Raw genomic sequence first — 20,555 nt, forward strand, 5'->3', positions numbered from 1 at the left:
ATTTGTCTCTTGTATGTTTGTTTCACAGAGACATTCTGTTTATAATAACGCCAAGCCAGCCAGCAAGGGTGTTTCCAGACACACAGATCTTTCAGACCTTCCTCTTGCAGGTAAGTTGCTGTAAGTGTACAAGTGTTGGTTCCTTTTACTAGCAGAAGTTTGTCTGTCATTAACTGTTGGCCTCTGCCTGGGCCATTTTTCCTCTTCTCGTATGGTCAAAGGAAGCATGAAAAAGTGCCTTCAGAGTCTTTGTTTTAGAGAGCTTATTAATTTTGCCACGTTTCCATTCCCATCTTGTTCGTAGCCTTAGAAAACTAAAAAAATAGCAGATTTATTATGCTTTGCCAATACAAACTTGCCTTCTTTATTCTAAAGTATTCGTGGCACCTCTCTAATCCATGCTGTGGAACTGGAGAGGATTGGATTTTGTTCCACATCTATGTATCTGGAACAAGCCCAAAGCACTGTCTTCTGAGGGTTTATTTGTTTTTAAATTGAGCTTCATTTGAAATACATCAAACATTTCAGATATCCATGTAACTGTTTTAGGAGCAGTCATATTTGGGCTCAAAATAGTTTGTTTTGAGAGCTCTCAAGAGATGCGTTTGTTTTTATTTCACACTTTCCTTTTGTTCTCTTGTCATTTAATATTCTCTTCTACCAGTGTTTGTTTCCCATTTTCTCTAGGGCCCTTTATTTTGATTATCTAGTCCTGAATGTAGTTGTTGCATTGGAATCAAAGCTAGTAACAACAGATTATTGAATTTTTAAGGACAGATGAAATATTATAGTCCTGTAGTGAAACCTCAGTGAAACTCCAGGGAGCGACAAAAAAATTCAGTCACAACTTCTTCATTGGTAGGCTGGATTTTCTGCACTATTTTGATAGTAGAGGAGAGAAATTAGAACCTGTCTTCATTTTTACACTCTTCAAATAATCTGCTAAACTTCCCTTTCCATCATTCAAAGATGAAGAGATACTGGATCTGAACAACAAAATAGGTTATAGTATAAATGGCAGCGTAAACAAATAACATCTTGTCTGTGCTGCTGGCTTCTCCCGCACAAGTAAATGCTAAGCAAACAGAAGTTATCACTAAAACAGAGCTTACTTATTTGTATCACTTGGTTTCCAGAAAATGTCTTGTATGAGTATACAGTGATCCTAAACAGAACTTGAGACCTTTTTAATATCTACCAGTTTACAGTAAAGTAATCTGTGAACTGTGTAATACAATGCCAATCCTTAATAATAAATGTACCACTTCAAGCCATGGATAATTGCTATTATTACCCATAGACAATTGTTCTGTGAAAATCTGTTGAAATCAACAGATACTTTATAAGCCTTCATATGGTAAAAATTTATGGTTGCTTATCTAACAAGTTCCTGTATTTACAGCTTGGTTTTGTACCTGGGTTTAATTTAGTTCCAATAATCCATAGCAAAGGCTTTACTCACTATAAAGTTGTAATAGCTCTGGTTCCAATCTAAATAATCCTAGAAGGCAGTTGATCCAAACCCTATGCAAACAACAGTGAATTAAAAATTATCCCCAAGGAAATTCAGAGTGAAGTAGTCTCCATAATAATAATCTTCTGGCTGGTTCCATCTGAACAGTATCACAGCAGGGTTCTGTCGTGTCCTTAATATGACCCAAACGTTACATCGTTGGAGAGGAGAACGGATTACTCTGCAGAGAGTGCTGATCTTTGGCTATGATCTTTTCAGTTAGAAATGGAGATTTACTAGTTCTGTCCTGGAGTTTCTAGCAGCCAGAAATAAGTCAAAGGAAGTCTATTACTCAAGCCAGTGGCACTCAGAGTACAAAACTGGATACTATTAACTTGCGCCGCTTCAGGCACTACTGTATAATTCAAGTCGGCAACTGCACGGTTCCTTTGAATAGTGCAGACAGGTACTGCTAACAGAATGTGATTTTCCTTAATCACGTTGCAAATTTTTAATAATTTGAAACTATGAAAATTTGAGGAGATTATATTGAGAGACAATTTAGTATCTATGATCTCTTTGGCTTCTCTTCAAAAACCTGTCAACATTGGATTCTATGGCTACTAATTTTGTTGATTATTTTTTGTTTATATACATATACACACGTATAAGATATATATTATAAAATATGTAATGTGTAATGAAAGTATAGATGCATCTGCTATGAATATACTGAGACTTCCAAAGTCCTGTTATGTATTATCATGTGATAAGAAGTGCTTTTTACTGCTCCTTGCGATAGGTTATATTCAGGTGACGAGAGGCTTGCCTGTTACACATCTGCTAATGGCAGAAAAGAAATTATTGTAGTAGGGCTGGTCAGTCATCTGGTGAAGATATGTGCTGATCGACTTTTGAACCCTTAAGACTGTAGATTTTGGTATTTCCCTTCATTCACCTGAGGCCCCTACCCCCCAGCAGGAGTATCAATCACAGGAAACCAGGCAGTCTGTACTGTTGAAATCATCAAAGCCGTTCCTTGTTATGATCACCTCTAATCTGCTCAAGGTTTCCTAGCCCCATGTGTGTTTAATGAACAAATGAGTACATTTGTTTAGAATCAAAACAACAGACTACATATTGTGTGCTGGGTGGCAGGACAGTGATTAATCAAATTCCTCAGGCTGCAAACTGACAGCTCTTTTTTAATTCCCACAGACCTTCTGAAGGGGAGAAATGAAGAGCTGAAACCAGACCATTACCTCCGTAAAAGCCCCTCCCTGGAGTCCCTGAGCAAACCCCCTATGGCCTTCAGCAGCAGAATGCTTACCTCTACCCCCAGCAGCTTGAAACCCCAAAGCAAACTCAGGTACCACATCAGTTTTCTGGGAAAAACAGCACACTGGAAAGATGAACAGCATTACCTGGCACCAAGATGAATAATTTAGACTGGTGGACCCCTGCCTCCAGGGAAAACTCTGCTGGCTAGTCTGTCTGGTCCAGAATTACCAGACTGTGTCAGATTTAAATATAAAAATTCAGATTATAATAACCACAATTATCTGTAAAATGAGCAGTCATGACAAAATGAGGACAGCAAGTTTTCAGGAGCCACTCAGTTGGATACAAGAATTCCAGGATGTATGAGTGGTCAGAGGTCAGTGGTCTTTGAGATCCAAGAGAAAACCAGACACATAATTTTCTTCTGTCTTGAAAAAAACCATACGTATTTTCCTCTGATCTCCACCGTTATTTCCAACAGTAGAAGCTGTAGGGTGGAGAAAATAGGGGTGTTTTGATTTAACTGTCCTCTAGGCTTTGACTGCAATACAGCTTCCAGGATTTTCAGTTTATTCAAGAACTTGTTCTGCAGCAGCTCAGTTGATGATGGATTTGGTGTTACTGATTCTTTTGATAGTTTCTTTCAACTGTACACCCTAAGTGCTAGTTTTGATTTATTTGCATGCAGTGATACCAGCTGTATTTGTCTCATCTAAAGGCAAATACAGAATGCAAGCTCTGAAAGCTATTGCAGTTTATTTTCCATTTAGGTTTTCTGCTGCCAATCTGCTTTGTCATACAGATATTATTTACACGCTGGTAAAAAAATAAGAAACTAAGCGTATTTATCTTCTTCTCCTGTATGCTTCCCTGGATTAGCGTGGAGAGGAAGGACCCACTGGCAGCCCTGGCTCGGGAGTATGGTGGTTCAAAAAGGAATGCTCTGTTGAAATGGTGCCAAAAGAAGACTGAAGGTTACCAGGTAAGGAAATAACACCTGTACGTGTGCAGTAAGCAATGTCACTTCAAAGAAAAATGTGTGTTTGTCTGCTGGTTTTTGCATGTTTACTTCTACTGGTTGTTTCCATCCTCTTCCTTCAGATTTCTTTAACACTGCAATGTTACATTGGTGTAAGTAATTAATGTATAAATCTCAAATAAAATAAAGATAAATATTTTATTAAAATATACATAAAAATATAAATTTTTAATATATTTTCTAAAAAATAAAGATAAATAAGATAAATCTCAAATGTATAAATCTCTTTGCTGTGTCAAAGGTCGCTGATGGTGAGAGAGTGCATCTACGCAGCAGCTTCAATTTGGCATAAATTTTTGGAATTACGTTCTAATATTTTTTTCTATAGGCGATGTGCTATTGTGAGAGTGTTTTTGCTGGTCATTTCTGTAAAACCAAAGAAATATTTCTATGTGTGGCCTTGACCAAATGAAGTTTGCAGCTTGAGACACAGCTTTTTCTAATCAGCTGCAGTTTGTTAGAATTTTACAAAGCAAGTTTTGCCTGCTTGAGAACATCTAATTTCTTTGCAGAGGGACTTTCACTGTTTAAACAGGCATAATGGTTTGTCCAGTTCTTGTGTGGCCATTCCGTTGCTTCTCAAGCTCTGGCTTATGTTTGGATGCAGTTGAGTTAGGCCTTTTGGCTCCGCTTGTAGCGGAGCTGTAGAAAGCAGTTGTAGACAACAGTTCGTCCTGTGATATAGGCTGGGTGTGCAGGGTTGTCTTGGTTTGATATGATGTTGAGATTTTTCTTTCTTAAGAATAATATTGTTTGTTACTTAGAGCAGAAGACAAAAGCAGTTATCGCCACATGATATGCACCCTGGAGCAAGTCTTTAATAAAAGCAGAGTCCATCTTTTAAAGTAAATAATAAAATATTTTTTTTCTTCACAACCAGCTCTTTATGAAGCTTTAGCTGCAGGGGGCAGGACTTTGGAAGAAAAGACAGTAGCTTTCCCTTTAAGTAAACTGATCTGTGAAAGTCTTAGTGTCATTTCTTAGCACTGGCACGTTCACCTGGCTTGCACAATTGTCGCAGAAGGACAGGTATTGGAGAAAGCTCTTAACTTTAGAGTACCTTAGAAAGAATAAAGCCAGGGTTAGCGTTTGGTCTTCAGTCCTGTGGTGCTGCCTCAAAGGCAACAGTGCTGTCCTCTGAAGTTGTATGCTTTATGTTGTGTTGATTTATTTTATATCTCATCTGCTGAAATTCTCCTGGCCTTGGATTTGAAGGTGTGGGGAAACATTCCCATCCAGTCCTCAGAAAATGATTCATGAAATACAACTATTCCAAGTCTAACTTCTGTTAAGCCAGCAAGCACTTCTCTTGAGTAACGCTTTCTTCTGACAGTGTTGTCCTTTTTTGTTTCAAATGCACATATGGTGAGCTTCCTCCACTTCTAACAGTCTGAGTTCACTGTTAGAAGTGTTCTCTGAGCCTGTAGTTTTCATTCTCTGATCATACCCAAGTAGGACCAAATGTGTTCCTTTTAAAAGTTATTATGTGGCTTTGCAAATACAGAGGCTTGTCCTGATTCTGTCGGTACCAGACTGGAACCAAGAGTGACAAGTAATCCTTCTGTGATAGAATAGGAAAGGAGTCTTGTTTTCGTGTGGTGTACCCAAGTAGTGGAGCTAACTGTGTATCAGATAGCAGGCCACCCAGGAGGTATGCAGGGCAATCCGGGTCTATTTGTTTTTCCTTTTAGTATTAGTCTTTGGAGGAAAGCACGTCCATGCTTCAGAGGGCAGGGGAAGTCTTTGCTTTTATATATGGCTGCTGGAGTGCTGTTGCTATGTGACTGTCCAGACGATGCTTCAGAAAAAGCTTTGCTGTATTGGTTCCAGCTCTGATGAGGCTCTTGTTCTGTTGATGGCCGTCTTGTTTCTAAAGCAGCAGAATGAATTTTCAGCAGTTTTTGAGATCAAGCAGGTAAAGCACTGACAAACACTACGTAATCTAGGAGACTGAGAAGTTCAGACTGTGTTGTGGTGTGGCGCCTTATTACCCAGAGGGTAAGATCTCGGGGCAGAAATTAAAGTCAGATGAACCAAAAGACAAACACTGTATTGATTTATGGTGAGAGCCTTGCCTCTCTATCTTCACTGCTTCATTTAGAGGCATTATCTTTTGGACATGCTTCCTCAGATTCTCATTCCCATTGTGCTCTGCGGTGCATTCACTAACTCTTCTTGAACTTGCTTTTCCCAGACCCTCGCACTCTTACAATAAGGCTGATATTAAGCTCCACAGGGAGTTTTTGTCATTTTTGAGTACAAAGAGCTGGAGTGAAGAACGTCATCCTCCTTCCTGCCTTAGCCACTGCAATGGCGGGAATGAGGTAATGGACTGGTGATGTGCATGATTTCTTTTCCGTACGTGATGCCCCACAGACAAGGATACTATCTGTGCAAATCCCAGTATACTCTCTAATGTTCCTTCTAATGTGAAGCCCAGAACCACAGGTAACTTTGAAAACAGTTGGGAAACAGAACTGAAACAGTTTTCAGCTCTGTGACACAGCAGAATGAGAGAATAAAAGACCTGCTGCTTGGCTGCCTAACTTCTTTTTTCAGTGGCAAAACACACTGCCTTTGAGGTCTGCTAACAGTTCCTGATCTGAGCTGGTGAGGAGGAGGGAGATTCCTTTCTGTTTCGATTGTGAAGATACCAGATTTCGTTAAACAGTATGAACAAAATAGATTAGAAAAACTGATTCCCTCAGTAGCAGCTACTACCCGTGACCTGGATTCCCTGAGGAAAGCTGGATTAATGACCTAGGAGAGCATCTGGGGATAAGACCTAGGGACCAGCACACAAGACTCCACTTTTTAAAGGCTTTAATCCATGCAAGGCTTATACTATAGATAGAAATGTATATCCTGCTCCTGGCATGTATCCTTGCATTGACTACAGTGGGAATATTCCCTGGCTTTGAACTTCAGTGTGTTCCTCAGGAGGCAATCTCATAAAACAAGAGAGGGATACTGGAGGCAGTTGAGAAGTGCAACACAAATTAATAGTGGCCTGGAGGGTTTTGTTTGTTTGTTTGTTTGTTTTTTAAAAAGGAATTGCATAAGTTTACAGTAACTGAGGGGAAACATGAAAGCATCTATGTGTCTCTAATCTGCTATGTCATTTCTCAGATTCCTATTTAAACAGATATTTTATATCAAATATATATGAACGCTGAAAGAGTAATTATTTAGGACACGAAAATAGAATCAGTAGAATCATAAAGTGGAAGTTCAGCTTAATGACTAAGAGGAAAGAATATGAAAATGAGATTGCATAAACTGTGGCATGATTGACCATGTGATTTCAATTCAATATTTCAATGCTTAGGTGAATGTTACATGGCATCAATGCCGAATAACTGTGCAGAGGAAATGCTAAAAAAAATCTCAACAGTTAAAAGAATTGTAGTGAAATATGGCTTTGGGCTCAGTGGCTTTGGGTAAAATTTCCTTAAGGAAAATCTCCAGCTTAAAAAAACCCCAACCTTAATCTAATGTAAGGTTCTCTATAAGAACTGTGCACTGGTGCATGGTATCTTTTGCCAGACATACACAGACTGCTCCTCCAGCCTCTCTGAATTTGTTGACATCATGATGTATAATGTAGGGTGATGATATGAGCAGGCTTGAGAACTGCTTTTGTGGCTCTGGAACTCAATTACCACAAGTCCTTTAAACCACAAAGCCTGCTGAGAGTAAGTGATTTATGTTAAAATAGCTTTTTCTCTGTTGTCTTGTGGGTTTTTTTTCATCTGTTTAAAAAGATTGTGCATCATAGCAAAAATATGAAGTAGAAATTTGGTGCCTCTTCTCTAATATGCTCTGTTCCTGTCAGTTGTAACTCCTGGAAGCTCCCGAGAGTCATTCTTGCAGCATTATCACCTTCCATAATCATATCATTAGTGACTGTGGTGTTAAAGTGCCCCAGTTCTGTTTGCTCTTTGTGGAAACCACTTGTCATGGGGCCAAACCTCTCTAGATTAAGTCTATTACTATCCACAGATGTATTGTGAAAACACAGAACATCAAGAGGCACTTAACCCATCATCGTTAGAGCTGAGGATTGTTGTTTTTGCCACATACACCCTTTCCAGAGTGGGGAGGGAATTTAACCATTTTCATTAACGTGGTAGCATTTAAAAGAACTGTCTTCATGTTTTTCCAACCACTATGCATCCATCCTAAGGCACAGAGGTAAAAAGAATCTGAGAGCTACTATTCTCCAATGCACAATCATGGTTATTCTTTTTACCAAAGTTATATTTGGTTTAACAGGACCTATTTGGGATCTACTCATTGAAGAACCACCATCTTTTATAGTAAAGCTATCTGTGCGGTTGTCTTAAGTAAAGGAATGCTAAATAGGAGGAGACAAGGACTGTTCTAAAACCGACAAAGGGAAATGGCAGCTGTACCTCTGAAGATTTTTATATTTCATACATTCCCATCCTGTGAATTGAAGCCATTGCATTGTATCATCTCCCTGACTATGGTCACTACACCAGCTGATGGATCAAGGCAGTGCTCCCCATCAGCACTGACACCAATAGGAGATGGCTGTTAAGTTGGTATTGGTCTTACTGATTTTTGCAGGAGCAGCCTCAGATCTGATTACATCCCACCTGGAGGAATCTCAACAGAAACTACTGACCAGTAGCTTTCATGTCATACAAGTAGTTTCTGGAGAAAATAATTCCTTAGATTTATTTTGCATAAAATACATTAGCAGCTATGAGCAAAGCTAGAAGAAAATTATTTATTTGTTTGCATGCCTTATTTGGATTTATTTGACTTTGCGGTAGGTCCCAGGGGTGCTGCGTAGTTTTATAAAGTATGTTTAGGTTTATGAACTATTTTTAGAGTGATACTCTCTACATTGTGTTGTTTAGTCTAAATTAGCAAAATATTAATATTGATATGCCCAGCCATTCTGAATATTTGCCTGAAAAGTTATGAACTGTTTTTTTGAAGCTTCCTTTTCTTAAAACACAGTTAGTTTTAGGGCTCTGATGAAATATCGTCACAGAGACTGCAACCTCTAATAGTTTTCAGAAACACAGATTGGCATTGAGAGGAGACTACCTACATCAACTTCTGTCTTTGCTGTATATATTAATAAAAGTGTTCCTGTATAGTGCCTCAGCTATTCAATATGAAGGAGAAAAACCTACTCTGAAGTATTCCTGCTATTACAGCTATTCCAGCCTTGAGAGACGGAAACTGGAGCGAATTAGTTCTGAACATAACCTAAAAGTCATTCAGTTTAATTCTGAATTCTCTCACTAGTAGAAGCATAAAACTGGTGTATCAGACCATGTAAAACTTGGTGTCTCGGCACAGTACTGCATTCTTCATGTAGCAAAGATGCAAAAGCTTAGGGAGAAAAAGAAAGGCTGTTGCAGTATTTGCTGTTTGTCAAGTAATTACAGCAAGAGACTGGTTGACTAGTGGTTTGGCAGTGGATGTAATATAAAGCTTTTTATCCTTTTGTACTCAATTTAAACTCAGACTAATACTAGCTTTTTGTTTATGAATTTGTGGCTTTCTTTTTCTCACAGGAGTTTGCATTCCTTTTCTTTTTGTACTAGACAGTATTTCTTCTGTTTCCTCTTTGTTCTCAAGCCCTATTTCATGATATTATCCCCTGCTTTCTCATATTTTTTTGACTCGTTTGCTGTCTGGATGAGATCCAGCACAGATTAAGTGTGGCCCAAAGATATACAAATGTGGATAGGCTGATGAGGACATAACATATTTCCTTTGATCAAGTGGTCATGGGACCAATACATTCTTATTAGGGGTGACAGTCTTTGGCTGCTGATGCATCAAGCAGGCGTATTCCTGGGGCTGCAGGTTGGAGGGATTTGTTTTACAGGAGATCCCAAAGCTCCTCCATGGCCAGTTGTACATTAGCATGTCTGCATTTGTTGGTTTGTTCCTCATTCTGAAAACAGAGTTATATTTAGAAGCAAGAAGTCTGTTATTTTTTGGTACGTCATTAGCGTGGGTAGCTGACATTATCTTTCTACTTAAGGAACTACTGTCTCAATCTTTTTTAAGTCTCAACCGGGCGCTTTGTCTCACGCTTCAGTTCTGCACCGTCTTGGACCACGGAGAGCGAGCAGAGACTCGATTGCAAATGCTGCCGCAGTTCTCAGGACTGGTGCTCGGGCTGGCAGTTGCAGTAAAGAATCAAAGAGCCAAATGGGACAAAACCAGGAATCAACCCCTGAACCTGCGCAGGTTGTAATTCCTGGGACTTGGCTCCTAAAACTGTCGGTCAAATGCTTCCTTTGACAATAATGTAGTGGAGCTTAGTTTTAAAGCCTTGAGAATCCCAGCACAGCTGGGCACTGTCCTTAAAAAAATACAGAGAAGAACTCAGTTTTTTCTTATTCATAAGATGTGTACTTGGGTATGGAAGTGATTCTCTTACCCTTTTCTCTGTTACATTTTGTGTTTGTATCAGCAGGTAGTGTAAAGCTGTTTTAGTGTTACCAAATTGTATCAATCTCTCCATTGTATGTCAACATTAACCAGATTTCTGTCTATAAATATTTCACTGGTGATGAGGACTAGGTAAGCTGTGGCATTCTGTAATTCAGCAGTAACATAGAGCAGTAGATGTGCAGGTTTTCTGGCTGCCTTTCCAAGTGAGGCCTTTCAAGCAACAAGGACTGGAGATAAATCCCGTGTGCTGTTACACACAGATTATGTGCACCCCGGAAAGGCTGGATTCCCACAGTGCTGTGGTCTTGTGTGTTGAAAATCAGCAGCAAAACAGATAGCTCCCAGTTTGTGTGATGTGGGTGAAGAAAAACACTGAACAAAACCTTTCCAGATTGAAATGGCAGCCGTCCATTCGTTCGAAGCGGAATCATGGCAGAGTCTCGTCTCTTCTAGGAAGGACTGGGAAGATTTCCCTGCTGCTATACTAACCTGTGTGCCAGAGCCCGCTGAGTAAGCAGCAAAAAGCTGACTTTTAGTATTTACCAATACCATTAATGCAGCAAAGTTCTTCTCTGATGACCAGTGACACTTACTGTGAAGTACCATATGCTAACATACCCCTCCTGGTATGAGGAGGTGCACGTTACTAAGAGCTCTGCATCCATGGTACTTGCAGTATTTTGACATTTAGAAGTACGACATATGTGCAATGGGGTTTTCCCAGGAAGTTATTAGTGTGTTCTGTGAGTTTCTGAGAAGTGGGTGAAATCACTGGCCCTCTTTGTGTTTTGCTGATTTGTGCAGAAGAGGAAGATGTTGACTTCAGGGAGACTTCACCTACTTATGCAAAATTTGAAGGAAATCTTGGTAATAGCTATTGAGATAGAAGGAATTAACCTGTGTTTGAATAAAAATTGACAATAAATAGGTCAGGAATTTTGCTCCCAAGTCTGCTTTGTATCATCTTTGTGACCTTGGCAGTCTTGCATAATACCATTGTCTTGATTTCCCTAGCTGTAAAATACAGATTATCATATTGTATCTTATCATATCATATTATGGGATGATGATGAATTTCAGTAATATTGGAAGGGTGCTCTGATAAAAAAGGTTATCTTGAGAGTTTTTAATTCATGAAAGAACAGGCTTACAATTTCAAGGTATTCCCACTTACTTTTCCAGAATAAGTGTTTTCTTTTTCTAAATAAAACCACTTATGGTGCATGCAGTTTCTCTGTATGTCCCAGCTGGACCCAGGGTTGGGTCTGGAAAATAAATGCAGCAGCCAAATTGTGGCACGTTGGGAATAATCAAGTTGATTACCAATGTGCAAGCTCCGTTCACAGGGATGCCAACGTGTAAACGTGCTCTTCCAGTGTAGCCAAATAACAAGAGCCAAGTTCTACCTTTTTTCACATAAGGGGCTTTATCCTATAAACAAATACAAGTCTCTTGATTGGAGGGATAAAATAAACGCCCATGCAGCTCTCTCATGCATAACTTTCTATCCTGCTGGGTAATTTTAAAAATAGCATTTACATTCTATCCATCCCAAAGTCCAAGACGTTTCCCTTGTGTTGCCTGGATGCAGTGACAATCAGTGAAAACACTGAATTGATTGGTCACCAGCTGGAACAGCTCCAAACTGAATTTAACTGGGGAGAGGGCTGAGCTCTGCTGCCTGTGCCATGGTTGTCCTTTGCTGCTGAGACCTCTCCCCACCCCATCTCCACCCTTTACCGGGAGCCTGCTGTAGTCTGCAGCCTCCCCTTCTGCCCAGGAATTCCAGGACATGGATAATGTCTGAACTCAATAGAGATAATTAGAAATAACTGTGGCAGCAGCCAGTGTGGTCATTAGCAATTCTGCACCAGGGCTGCAGGCAGGAAGGAGCTGTGCTGCTGTCTTGGACACAGAGGGGAGCTGCTTCCTCCCCCTTCCCCAGAGTATCTGTGTGGTCCTTGGAGCTGTGCTGCTGCCTTTTCCCTCTTGCAGCCTTGGGAATGAAGTAGCACAGCCCAACCCGTGGCTTCTCTGTGGCGTTCAGCAGTGCTGTCATTTAGACGAGGTGGTGAGGAATTTAAAGGAAGTGTTAGCTGTGTAGCAAGCAGGGTGTTGGCTATCGGCAGGTGAGTGTAACAAGTGTAATTTATACAGAAGAGCTGGAAAGAGATGCACAGTAAAAATAAGATCTCATGAAGTCTAATGGGATTATGGCTGTGAGAATTTGTTAGTTCCTGGTCTTGCTGGGTAATCTACCTCTGCCTCTCCAGATACAACTCACACTTGTTTTCCCCACTCGCCGAGTGTGACAGGGGTGTAAATTACAGAAGTACCAGTCACACTTGATATAATATATCTTTTGTCACCATTACCTCATCTCTCAAGTGGCCTAGAGATACCCAGAAAGTTGCTTCTGCGTCTGCCAGCTCTCATTTGGTCCTGTGTGTTCATGTAATAAAAAGCCAGCTCCCTGTGAGCTCAGTGTTGTACGTTCTCTCTCTCTCGTTCAAGTGGTAGCTGGTGTACAAAGTGATAAATTAAGACTCAAAATGAGGAATAGGTAAAAAAAACCTTGTTGCTTTACTAGCCTTTAGTGAGACCTTTGAAGTAAATGACTTGTAGTAATGAGGATGTTGTCGTGGGGTAATTAGCATTCAAAAGAACTCCTATTATTTGCTGGAAAGGTTCAAATACACTCACTGTGTGTTGTGTGCACTGTGCCAGCTCTCAAGCCTTGTTCACCAGAATTCGTTTTCATTTTTAAAAGTCAGTCTTTATATATTAAAATGCAAATAAAACCTAAAAAAAGCAAAGACAATATGGTGAAACGTTTGCCAGGCCACACAGCACTGGGAGCAATCGATGTGATGGGCATAAATGGATGCTATTTGGCTCATTAGGGAAGTTACTCATATGTGTAGTTACAGCAATGACTTTAATGTCAGCTCTAACTGTTTTTCACCTTGCAAGCAGAGGAAATGGGAGGTCACATAATTACTTTATCACATATTAACATAAATATCTGCCATTTGGTACTACATTAATTTTTTGTTCTTATTGTAACCTTAGCTATAGCAGCAGCGCATCTATTTTGTAATCAAAATACCAGAACTAAGCTGGCTTGTAGAGGCCATGGACCTCCTCAGTACCTAATGAAGAAGGAGCTGAGCTCGAAGAGTGCACAGATCACTTTAGAATGGCTTTACCATTTGCTCGGAATGATTCTTCTGAGATAACTCCTGTCTGATGAGCTTGTTTTGAGCACAGAGCTTTAGAGAGCATTGTGCTACCTATTCTTGCCAGTCGGACTCAACTAGGAAAGGTAATGAAGAAAATGGGACTTGCCTGACTTTCTTTTGTCTTCACACTCTTTTTGAGAGACTAAAATAGTTGGGAGGTGAGAAGTCTTTGTGTAGGTTGCATGACAATACGCTCGTTAAATTTCCTCTTTTTAAATGCCCCTGCTCTATGTGACTACTGTAGTCAACTGGTGCTTTTGCAAAAATATATAGTCATAAGCTCTCTTTCAAATGTCTTCTCTATGCTAAGAAAGCTCATTAATTCACACTTAGAGAAGCAAATTATGATGGCAGCAGTGGAGCAGAGCAAACAGAACCTAGGAATGTGATGGGAAATGGAGTTTCTTTATAAAAAAAGAATGTAGTAAATGGGATAACCTTTAAAGAGCTGGCACCACTTCCTTATTTCACTGTGCTGTAATTATATAATTTAACAGCATTTTCACATCACGTTTTATGTTATCTGAGCTATGTTGCTTCATACTTGTGTATTCACAGCCATTACTGACGTGGCTGGTAGAAGCATTAGAAGTATGGATGATGGGGATAGAAACAACATTTTGATGAAAAGTTAACAGTTTGTATGGAGACTGCAGCTGCCTGAACCATTTGAACCAGGGATATTAATACAGCCTGGAGGATAGAAGGTCGTTTGGCTTCCTTCCCAATCTTGGCTAGCCACTTAATCTCTATACAATAAACAGTATTGCTGTTCCACAAGTTATTCTGGATTTTTTTTTTTAACCAAGATGCATTACTTTATTGTGTATTCCACTTAAGAGAAAAAGATGTGTAAGAGAATTCAGAAAGGTTCCTGGCAGTAGATTGACCGTGATATGCAAAATCTCTTCAGACTTGCAGCTCCCCATTGAAAATAGCTGTGTGCAATTGTCCAAGTCATCTGGGTGCACCCTGCAATTACAGAAGAATCCAGACAGTCTTTAATTTTAGGCATTCATGCCTTTCATCTGTGTTAACTGGACCCGACCACACTTCTAATTCTCCCATATTTCCAGTAGATTGCTCAGATATTTTATATCTTTGTTTTGCTGGAGCTTTTTAGATGGAGTGCTTTGTTTGCTCAGAAGGTTAGGTCATGCTCAGAGGAGCCCGTCTGCACTCACATTGCTTCTTAGGAAGTAGTAACATGAATATCCAGAGCTTGAAGCTTATGTGCTTCCTGGGATAGAACCTCTGTGGCTGTGTGTCCCCCATGTCCCCCACCAATTAGGGTGTAATGGATCCAAAATAGATTTGCAGTTTCATGCAGCTGTTGTTAAAGATGGTTGGGTGGAGGTAATCTGTGGGAGTTGCCTTTCAAGGTACCTTGATCAGATTTTGCATTAGAAAGTTCAGATTTGCAGAGATGTCTGAGCAGGAACCTCTTTTTCATCAGCCACATGTGTCTAAATATACCCACGTGAAAACACTGAGCAGGAAGACTCTTGGTCTGTGGAGGAGATACGAGTCTCTCCTTAGTGATACGCAGGAAGGGCTGCAGAAAGCTGAGCCAGTTAAAAGGGAGCTGCTATTGAAAACAAGGCAATTCCCATTTGTATATTCACTGTAATTCTTTTAACTAGTTCTGTCTTCAGTATTTAAGTTTATGTTCAGTATGGGCTGAGCCTCAATAATTAGCCACTCGTTCGTGTTCTGGGTGTGCCAGTGACTTCTGAGAGGTAGGAGACCATGCTGTATGCCAGGGAGGACGGTGGGAAGAATGGTACTAAGGTCATATTTATTGCATGCTTTCTTCTCTAGTGTATAATTCTGAGTCTTGTAGAGAAAATCATGACTCCGAGAGCCATTGCTGTGGGCACAGTAACATTTGTGTAGCAGGATTATCTTGTGTCAGTATAAATACTCAGGCTGTAACAAAGAGCGTGTGATGTGATTGTTGCTTTTTACTGAAGACTTAGAGTCCAAGATCTGGTGAAATCTAATGGGGTGGTTGTTTTTTCCTCAGATAAACAAGAAGTTGTTTTGAGAGAGAACAGATCACACAGATTTCCCTGTGTGTCTTTACTGTGGCTCTCGTAGCGCTCTGTTATCTGCAAGCAAAGGTCCTGTTCCTGGCGTGGGGGGCTAAGGTTAATGACTTGCAGGTGTTTAGTGTCTTTTACACTCGGCCTGACTCTAATATGATAGATAATACACTTGCTCTCTAAATAACATTGCCTGGCTTCTGATTTTTTTTTACTTTGCTTAATGTCAGGTACTTTAATATTCATAGAAACAAACCATACTGGGTATTTTGGTACTTTCAGTGCCTGCTGGTGTGCTTCCAGATCCCAGTCTGTTAATATTCCCAGTGCATGTGTAGTTCACCCATGAGCTTTCGTTTGAAGTGAAAGAACTATTTTCACTGCAAGAAGCCTGGGAACTACACTGGAAATGGTTTAGTCTGGACACCTCTATGATCTGCACAGTCCTCTACCACTGTCCCAGCAAACTCCATACCCTCACATCTTCCCATGCTCCCTTTTGCCACTCTGTGCAGGGTATGTAAAGATGGTTATGTCATCGTGCTGTAATCAGACCCCTCTTCTGGCCTTTCAACTTTTCAAGATTTTCAACTCCACCTCCCCAATTATTTATAGTGTACATTAACAACCAGCGTGTACACAAATAGCTCACACATATTCGTGGCCTATGTGTTGAGTAATAGAGAGGTGTGGCAGAAAGACTGGGACAGGTTCCACTGCCAAAATAATCAAGAGCAGTGAATATTTTCCAAGGTGTTCATTCCCTACATTGTTTTCTTTTTTTTTCCTTTTTCCCCGTTTCCTTTTTTCCCCGTTTCCTTTTTTCCCCGTTTCCTTTTTTTTCCCCGTTTCCTTTTTTTTTCCCTTTTTCCTTTTTTTTCACCTTTTTCCTTTTTTTCCCTTTTCCTTTTTTCCCCCTTTTCCTTTTTTTTTTCACCTTTTTCCTTTTTTTTTCCCTTTTTCCTTTTTTTTTCCTTTTTCAGCACAGCCTGAGATCTTCCAAGAAATCAGAGTGCCTCTATTTCAACTTAATTCCTCTTGTGTGGTGTGGTGGAGAGTTATTGCAACTAAAGTTGCAGTGCAGCAAAACACAGAAGATTGCTTTTCATTTACAATGTTCTTCTATCCCAAATTGAGAAGTAGTTAATACAGAATCCAAGATGAAATGCCAGAAAGGGGTTTATATCATGAAATGGTATGAAATGGAAATGCATTTGTTCGGAGGAAAAAAACCCACAATTCACTGATGGTTGTTGGATGTGAAAATGGCAACTAAGTGGTTTTGAGCATGTCTGAGTGTTTGTTGTTGTGCTACTAACTGAACAGTTGAGCTGAACCTTCAGACGTTCATTTTGGATTTGTATTTAGGACAAAAATTCAGATTTGTGTTTGATTTCTCTGTTGATCATGACATACCATTTTGCAGTATATCCAATCTGTGGTTTAAATGCTGTCAGCAGAACCCTTTCCTTGAACTTTTGCTTGTATGTAAGACATGGATCCAAGAATTACTGCAAATGAGTGGCTGGAGAAAGCTGTTGGAGATGTGAGGATTTTTGAACCCAGTTTCGATTTTATTGTAGGCATTAGCATTTCTTATTTGTAGGTATTGTTAGATGGGAGGAGGAGAAGAGTTTTAAGTATAGTTAAAACTACAAAGGTGAGTAAAATTATTGAACTGATGCTGCGCTGGTATCTCCTGTCTCTTTCTCTTGTAACAGCATCATGAAATTGAGGGTAGGATATGATGTTTCCATGCAAACATTTCTTGCTGTTTGTCTACTTCTGTTGCTTAACTAAGGCTTTGTTTGTTCCTGTTTCCATGGCCTTTGGCAGAGGCGGGGGACAAGCTCAATTGTCCATTTCTATCATACAATATCAAATGAGAATATTTTAGGCCATTTGCTGATAGAATACATCGGCCTCAGTAATATTGGCAGTTGTTCCTTTCCCACTAACTGCGGGTTGATAAATAGTAACTAATTTGTTTGAAACATCAAGAAAGCAGAGTAATCCGGCTTCAGCCAATTCTGTAACACAAAGTTGAACTTCCAGGGTGTGACTCGATGGATTAGGCAAAGCCAAGACAGCTTTTTAAAACACTTTTTCTTGTGATGGTACTCAGCCGCTACGTCACTTTTTAAAATCTCCATTAACAAATGTTAATAGAGCAAAATACAATGTGGTGGCTGGTGCGGTAATGTCTGCTGCTGAGGGCCTGCTTTTCTGAGCCCATTAGATTTGTAGTTTTATTACAGCCAGAGTATTTAAAACTGAAATATTTTGTACTGCTTCAATTTGAGTCATGTTTGGTTATGGACACTTACTACTAATCTGGAATCCCATCTGACTGGACAAAGTCCAGGTTGGACCAACTAATCAGTGAGGCATCGTAAGTGAAGAGCATATGCTAAAATACTTCCTGTCTGGATTTTAGTGTGTCCGCATTAGCTTTTGTTTGAGAGATACAGTAAAAGCTGTGTCTTTTGGGGAATCTTGCAAGAAACCAGAATATAGCTAAATAAAGAAAATGAAGTGGCAGAGTCTGAGTTGGAGTTCAGCACGCAGGAAGATGTGGCTGCAAAGAGTCATGTGAGGGTGGCTCCACGCTGCTGTAGTGCGAGGGATGGTGCAGTACCATCGTGTCCTGGAGCCTGTCATGCTCCAGCAGCTGGTACTTCTCTAAGCAGTGTCTCTTAGTTCACTGGGGATTTTTTTTAGCTGGTAAAGCTAAAACTAGCAAAGAATAATTCCATCATCTAGCAACATGGGGAAGGAAGAGACTCCAAGCGTATTAGACTGTTTATGGTGGCAGTGGTTACAGGGTTGCTGCAGACACAGCAGAGATTTTTCTAGCTCAGCTCTGGGGTTTCTGTTGGGTGTTTATTAATATATCCATACCCCTGAATCATTGCTTCCTTGAGCAAACTCAGCCTTGTTGTCACGTTAGGAAATGTGTGAAGATGATGCTTAAAGATTTCTATTTGTTTCTGTTCTGTAAAGACTTCTTTCTTGTCCTTGTTACCAGTGACCCTCCCACATTTATTTGTCAGTGGCTGTGGTAGTAGGTGAGCATCAGGAAACCTCTGTTCTCTCCTCAACTACTTACGGCTTGTTTTGTGAATTATTAAATTCTCTATCTCAGACTTCCCATTCTTTATCTGCCTTTTGTTAAGTACTCTGTGAGGTGCAGATGAAAGATGCTGCATTAATAAAGAATACGAGAATGCAGACATGCATTTGTGGAAATGACTGCAAACTGGGCACATCTGCCCACATCTGCCCAGTTGTTGGAAAGCTGCCCATTCAGCCATTGCTGTTGCCAAGTTTAAGCCTCCCTCCCTCATAAAAGTACACACATTCTTTATTTAGGACTTGAGCACTGTGTTAGTATTTCATCAGTTTGATATCACTTTTGATAAAGGGCTGAATCAAGTTGTAATTTTTAATCACATGGTTCTCATTAAAGCACGTATCTGCTGTGTAATATCAGAAAGATAACAGCGGTCAAATACACTGATTACACTGCCTCCTTGTTCTACAGATCCATCCCTTACACATCCTGAGACAAGGAAGTGTGAAATCAATTGCAAAACACCATTTTAAAATACTGATTACTTCTGTTGTAGGTGCTGGAGAAGTCATATTTCTGCCATTCTGTAATTGAAGGGACCAGATAAAGTCCTTCCTCTTGCTAGCACAGGAGAACTGTAACTGCAGCACGTGCTGCACGTGGTATTTCTCACCTTCCAGAAAGCATTGGAGAGAGTCTCTCTTTGGGGCTTGGTGTGAAAATCATTTAACTCCTTAATAATCCCTTATGCAGGACTTTGAAAATTGCCATCCTACTTGGTATCTTCCTATTTGGCGTAATAAAGGAGAGAATGGAAAATGTAAAATGTAAACCTATGTTCCTTTAATACTTAATGAGTTTTTGTTTCATGACTGCATAAAAACTATTGTTTGGAGTTTGGGGCTTTTTTATCTGTGTGTGTAGCCCTATTCAGGGATGGTTCATGTTTTCTCTTACAGAATATTGATATTACCAACTTCAGCAGCAGCTGGAGTGATGGGCTGGCCTTCTGCGCTCTCCTGCACACGTATTTGCCTGCACATATTCCTTACCAGGAGCTCAACAGCCAGGATAAAGTAAGTTTTGTTGTACCTGCTCCTACACCATTTGCAGAATGCACCACGAACATTATCCATTTTGGTGGCTATGTGGTGGAGAGACAGTGTTGTAAGATCTTGATCTTGATTGATGCAAAATAAGTAGATGGGAGCAACAGTAAGAGACAAGTGTTGGTTGAGAACTTACAAAGCGTGCAGACTGGATGAAAAGGGGAAGGAAACCAACAGTGAGCTCCAGAGGGAAATGCGGGGACTGCTGAATAAAGAGTTAGTGACATGTTGCCTGAATCTGGTGAATGCTGCGGAGAAACATGAAGACAGGATCCATGTTGAAAGGCTAAAGCATTTCTGGACTCCTGAGTTAGCAGCACACGTTCAAAGTGCTGGATCAGTCAGCAGACAGATCATTCATTGAACTACTTGGACAGCAACGTAACTAAAAGTCAGACCATGTGCTGACACTCCAGATATGTTAAGAGCCTCACAAAGGGGAGGAACGTGGATTTACACAGAAACACAGAATCACAGAATGTTAGGGATTGGAAGGGACCTCCAAAGCTCATCCAGTCCAATCCCCCTGCCGGAGCAGGAACACCCAGATGAGGTTGCACAGGAAGGCGTCCAGGCGGGTTTTGAATGTCTGCAGAGAAGGAGACTCCACAACCTCTCTGGGCAGCCTGGGCCAGGGCTCTGTCACCCTCACTGAGAAGAAGTGTCTTCTCCAATTGAAGTGGAACCTCCTGTGTTCCAGCTTGTGCCCATTACCCCTTGTCCTATCATTGTTTGTCACCGAGAAGAGCCTGGCTCCATCCTCGTGACACTCACCCTTTAAATATTTATAAACATGAATGAGATCTCCCCTCCATTTACTTCAGAGACCTATTATCTATTACAGTAAGAATTATATACAGGAA

At 40.3% G+C, this 20,555-nt stretch overlaps 1 protein-coding gene across 1 annotated transcript in view; it reads left to right on the forward strand.

Annotated features, from left to right (window-relative positions):
• Positions 1-20,555, forward strand: part of SPECC1 (sperm antigen with calponin homology and coiled-coil domains 1) — a 58,156-nt gene that overhangs the window by 36,192 nt on the left and 1,409 nt on the right. The window contains exons 8-11 of the mRNA XM_010192845.1: positions 29-110; positions 2,672-2,822; positions 3,614-3,716; positions 19,543-19,659. Of these exons, the coding sequence (XP_010191147.1) occupies positions 29-110; positions 2,672-2,822; positions 3,614-3,716; positions 19,543-19,659 (453 nt within the window). The remainder of the gene's footprint in view (positions 1-28; positions 111-2,671; positions 2,823-3,613; positions 3,717-19,542; positions 19,660-20,555) is intronic.

The sequence above is a fragment of the Mesitornis unicolor genome, unplaced genomic scaffold, assembly GCF_000695765.1.
Source record: "Mesitornis unicolor isolate BGI_N332 unplaced genomic scaffold, ASM69576v1 scaffold9389, whole genome shotgun sequence".
Lineage (NCBI taxonomy): Eukaryota > Metazoa > Chordata > Aves > Mesitornithiformes > Mesitornithidae > Mesitornis > Mesitornis unicolor.